We start from the raw sequence: 6,000 nt of genomic DNA on the forward strand, positions 1-6,000 counted from the left end.
TAACTCCTCTTTACCTTCTCTCCAAGGATATTCTCCGAAGTCTACTCCTCCTCCTCCTCCTTCTTCTTCTCTCTAAGGATTGCTCCCGAAGACTCCTCCAAGAACCTCACGGTGCGTGTGTGTGCGTTCACCTCCATCCCGGCACGGATCCCAATCCCTCATCCACTCCTCACTACCTGCTCCTCTGCTTGTGTCTTTAAATAAACATCTTACTCATCTGTTACTCCTCTGTTTGAGTGATCCGTAACAAATACCCCAGAATGTACTGGATTGCTAGCCCACCCCAACAATAATAATAATATTAAATACTGACCAAAACTTAACTACATTACATATTTTCTTAGTGAAAATTATACATTTTAGTAGTATATTTAATGTATTAATGAATAAATTAATATAATAATTATATTTTATTTACAGACAATGATGGGAAACATGGATAAAATGAGTAAATGAATGAATAAAAGTAACCATCACAATAAAAAAAAAAAAAAAAACTTTAAGTAAACAAGCTTTATAAAAATTCATTGTTCAAATAAACTATCACATATTTACAGTCGGTGAACCCGACATCCTGCTGCCATCTGACAGCTGTCAATTCTCTGGTTTTATTCTGATGAAGCTGACCTCTGTGAACACCTTCGCCTGTATTTGCTGTCCATCATGTACCTCATTGCTGCAGACTGGAATCTGGTCATGAATGGAAAAAGGACATTGAGGCTGTCCCTCTGCCCCATCAGCCAATCAGAGAGCCTTACAGAACCCCGTGCATCAAGCACTCCTCTATTTAATATAAGCAGTGTTGACAACAAATAATTCTACAGAATAGCACACATAAATCATTTAATCACTCAATGTCTATTTCATGTCTGTTAGTTGTGCTCATCTGCAATACTTATCAAAAATTGATGTTAAAAAGACATTTAGTACGCATCTTAATGATGTATATCATTAAGATTCACACTCTTGCAGTTTAAATCTAGATTAAAGACCCATCTCTATAACCTGGCTTACACATAACATACTAATATGCTTTTAATATCCAAATCCGTTAAAGGATTTTTAGGCTGCATTAATTAGGTAAACCGGAACCGGAAACACTTCCCATAACACCCGATGTACTTGCTACATCATTAGAAGAATGGCATCTACGCTAATATTTGTCTGTTTCTCTCTTGTTCCGAGGTCACTGCAGTCACCCGGATCCAGTCTGTGTCCAGATCAGGAGGTCACTGCAGTCACCCGGATCCAGTCTGTGTCCAGATCAGGAGGTCACTGCAGTCACCCGGATCCAGTACGTATCCAGACCAGATGGTGGATCAGCACCTAGAAAGGACCTCTACTGCCCTGAAAGACAGCGGAGACCAGGACAACTAGAGCCCCAGATACAGATCCCCTGTAAAGACCTTGTCTCAGAGGAGCACCAGGACAAGACCACAGGAAACAGATGATTCTTCTGCACAATCTGACTTTGCTGCAGCCTGGAATTGAACTACTGGTTTCGTCTGGTCAGAGGAGAACTGGCCCCCCAACTGAGCCTGGTTTCTCCCAAGGTTTTTTTCTCCATTCTGTCACCGATGGAGTTTCGGTTCCTTGCCGCTGTCGCCTCTGGCTTTCTTAGTTGGGGTCACTTCATCTACAGCGATATTGTTGACTTGATTACAAATAAATGCACAGACAATATTTAAACTGAACAGAGATGACAAAACTGAATTCAATGATGAACTGCCTTTAACTATCATTTTGCATTATTGACACGCTGTTTTCCTAATGAAGGTTGTTCAGTTGTTTGACGCAATGTATTTTGTTTAAAGCGCTATATAAATAAAGATGACTTGACTTGACTTGACATGTATATGGTTTATGTAAATTCACTTTGACGATGTATGTGTGCTTAATGGAGCTCTGCTGTTTGCTATACATAATAAAACGTGTTTTTATAGCACGATCACAGATATACTATATAATGAAGCTCAACAAATGTGATTTTAACACAAGGAACGGTGTTTTTGGTTTCTAATACTCACATTTGAAAACACCCTCGTAACTGTTCTCCATCATGTCGGTGATGACGTATCCTCTCCTGTGGCCTCCTGGGATAGAAAAGTGTCCATCGATGCTCACATCAGAATCTGGGCTGAAGCAGTAGGGGTTTCTCATCTACTCTTTTATGAATACTGAGGTTTTGAACATACTGCTCTCTTCAGGTACTGTTTTCTCCTTCTACTGTATATAGTAAGTAGGCAAATTTGGATGCAATTTAAGTATACGTATGTCTGAATATCTACGCAGGTAATTCTCAGCTACTCTATTATGAATACTAAGGAATTTGACATACTTATTATTCACCTACTGCTTCCTTCCTACTATATAGTAGGAAAATATGTGATTTTCTCATGCAGCAACTATGAGACCATGTGTGTTTGCATAGGCCAGAGAAGAACTGGTTCCCAAATCAAGTCTGGTTTCTCCCAAGGTTTTATCTTTTTTTTCTTCACTTCAGTCATCTGATGGAGTTTAGTTTTCCTGTCACTGCCGCCTTCTGACTTGCTTAGTTCGGGTTTGAAAGATACTTAACTTTAATTCATTTATCATTTATATGACCACACTGACTGACAGCAGGGGATGAGAACAAAACTAGAAATATGTGATGTATACTGTATGATTTGTATTATCTGAAAACATTCCTGATATATGTACATTACTTTGACACAGTCACCTCTGAAAACACATGAATCTTCATTTTATTTTCTGTAAAGCTGGTTTGAAATGATATGTATCATGAAAAGTGCTATACATTTTGGATAGTTACACATTTTGGAACAATTATATTTTATGCCCATGTATTTTCTTATGAACTAGAAGACTACACATTCTGAACATTTGATATTTGTAAGCAGTTTACTGGTATTTTTTATTTTATTTTGATATTAGTTATTTTAGGGAAAAAAAATTAATACTGTTTTCTTATTGATTATCTATATATATATATATATATATATATATATATATATATATATATTGTGGCGGGGAGAGTGATCACACGGACGACAGTAATGCAGTGAAGTCCCCAGAGGGGCAATTTATTGAGCAGTGGGTGAAAGTAGACTGTGCAGTGCTGGCGTGCTCTGGTGTAGGAGTCTTGGTTGTGCAGCACAAAGTATCAGTAGGTGCGGCGTGACGTGCTGTTCCTCAGACACCTGAATCTGAAAGAGAGCCAGAACACAGTGTTAGTCTAGTTCTGGAGTCGAAGCTCAACTACCTCTCCTTTTCCTCTCCTTAAAAGCTGTTCTGCTGATGAGGTTCAGGTGTCTTTGATCACCATGCTCTCCCCAGTGATTGCAGTGTGAGCGCTGTTTCCCGGGCGACGCTAATCCCTCGTTAGCTGGCTCACCACAATATATATATATATATATATTCTTTTAAACAAAAAATAGGAAAGTATGCTTTTTATGGGAATTATCTACTTCTCAGAAATACACTTAAAATGACATTTAAGTATACTTGACCTATACTTTAAAAAAAGTTATCAATATATTTGATCTATACTTGTGCTCCTAGAATCTATGTTTTCATTGTTATATGGTAGAGGGTGCTATTACACATCTTCTGTACAGAAACAGTAATAATCACAGTCAAGCTTTGGGGTGTTGATCGACTGCATCTACGATTTGATTATCAATCTTTTTACAACTTTTTGTTCAAAATGTTATTTCTTTATTTTTTATGAAACTTACCCACATTAAAGTGTTTAAAAAATGCATGAAGCTAGAATTAAATGTTTTTGTTTACCATCAGATACTCTGTTCTTTCTTTTGATGTTTTGTATGTTCAGATATTCATATATCAAAATTTATACACATTAAAACCTTAATAGGGACATACAGTAGTAGTATACTTAAAGTATGATGTAAAGTTCACTTAAAGAAAACTTATGAGTATACTTGCAGTATAAATCTACTAGACTAGTAGTTTACTGAGACTATACTTCAAAGTGTGCAGAGTATTTAATTAGTAAACTATCAGTATGAATATAAGTTCACTTTTAGTATAATTGCAGTACAAACTACAAACATAGAGATATACTGGTTGTTTACTCAAAGTTTGCTACTGTTATACTCAAAGTATACGTAAAAGTATACTTTTATATTCTAGAAAGTGGGCCAATTTATTACCAAATAGTATTGAAACAGTACACTTATTTCTGCCCTCAAAGCTGATCTGAGGTGACCTTTCACCTCTTTTATGATGGTGCTTTTTTATAATTATATTTCGTATACAGCTCAGTCATTATGATGCTAGGGGGGGAAATGCAGCTTCATTTTAAACTCATATGAAATAATTTTGATGATTATACATTCATGAAAAAAGATACAAAATAAATTTGGTATTCAACAGTTTTAGTTTATTTGCTCTAATGATAGATTGGATGATACATCATTATTCTGAACATACTAAACTCATCTCTATAAATGCTACAATTTATCAAAAAATGCACACTGGCTGTTCGCACAGCGTTCGTCTTCCATTATGCAGTGTACATGAGATAAAAGAGATACAAAGAGAGTAAAATATTACAGTATTAGTTGTAGCAGCTCGATCTGTTGTGAATCCTGCCCACTTCTTTGCATCATCAGCACATGCTTCAGTGCTCTGAGAGAGTTTATAGTGCTGTGAGTTTAACACTTCATGACTGAGAGCAGAACAGAACACAATCTTCATCATCACACAAGACACAACAACAACAATGAACAACATCATCATCCTCATCTGGACTCTCACACTGTTTGCTCAAGGTTTGTGGTAAAACTTTCATAGAGATAATTCATTATTTTAAAATGTGAAATATACATCATATTATTATCCTTTGTTCCTTTCTTTCAGAGAGTAGAGGACAGATCACTGTAACTCAGAGTCCATCAAAAACAGCAGCTCAACCAGGACAAGAAGTCAGAATAAACTGTAAAACCAGCAGTAATGTCTACAGTGATAGTTATGGGTCACGTATGGCCTGGTATTTACAGAAACCTGGAGAAGCTCCTAAACTCCTCATATATCTTGCATCAACCCGTTTCACTGGAACTCCATCTAGATTCAGTGGCAGTGGATCTAACAGTGATTTCACTCTGACCATCAGTGGAGTCCAGACTGAAGATACAGGAGATTATTACTGTCAGAGTTTACACTCTATTAGTGGTAGCTGGGTGTTCACACAGTGATAAAGAGTCGTACAAAAACCTCCGTCAGTCAGAGTCACAGTGACTGCACTGATACAGCTGAGAGATACTGCAGCTGCTGATGGATGTGAATCATCTCAGTCACTCTTGTCTGTAGATCATTACATTTCAATGCAGAAAATTAAATGATCTATTAGCAGAAACCAAACATTTCCATTCATAAGTTGCATCAGGACACTTTTCCATCATTAAAGTTTAGGGAATGGTCTCAAAGTCCAGATTGAGTCTTGTCTTCACTACACAACTCTCTGACTACATGAATCACTGCTGCTCACATCACACAAGATGTCTGCTCATCTGTCATCTCTGTGTTGCAGCGATGCAGCTTCTAAAGTCTAGTCCAGTATTTCACTAACATGTGATTTTGGGAGGCTGAGGTGGAGAGAGAGGAAGTTTTTTCATGATCAGAAGCTGGATGAAGTTTGTAGATCATGAGCAGCGAGAACATCACAGTCAATGCTAGAGACACCACCGGGCTTTTTGACTTTTCAGACTTTTTGTGACATTTACTTCAAGCTGTATTTCTGAACATTGCACAGTTCTGCGAAACACTGATAGGAAATTATGCAAATAATAAACTATAACAAATATGTGTCTATAAAGAAGTTCACTTCATTCTATAGAATCTGTTTGTCCTAAACAGTCCTGTATGTAACTTACATCTGAATCATTTCAGTAAATCAGTTCATTCAAACAGTTCTACTTTTTTCAAAAGAGTTACAGTTAAAAATAGCTTTAAAACAAGACACAGAATAGAGGTCCA

The 6,000-nt window shown here is 36.9% G+C and overlaps 1 gene segment (V, D, J or C); it reads left to right on the forward strand.

The window, feature by feature from the left end:
• Positions 1 to 4,723: 4,723 nt before the first annotated feature.
• On the forward strand, positions 4,724 to 5,409 carry LOC113067226 (immunoglobulin kappa variable 3-15-like). The segment is given in 2 exon segments: positions 4,724 to 4,796; positions 4,885 to 5,409. Coding segments are annotated over 2 exon segments (384 nt in total).
• Positions 5,410 to 6,000: the final 591 nt, after the last annotated feature.

The sequence above is a fragment of the Carassius auratus genome, chromosome 50, assembly GCF_003368295.1.
Source record: "Carassius auratus strain Wakin chromosome 50, ASM336829v1, whole genome shotgun sequence".
In the NCBI taxonomy this organism is placed as follows: Eukaryota; Metazoa; Chordata; class Actinopteri; order Cypriniformes; family Cyprinidae; genus Carassius; species Carassius auratus.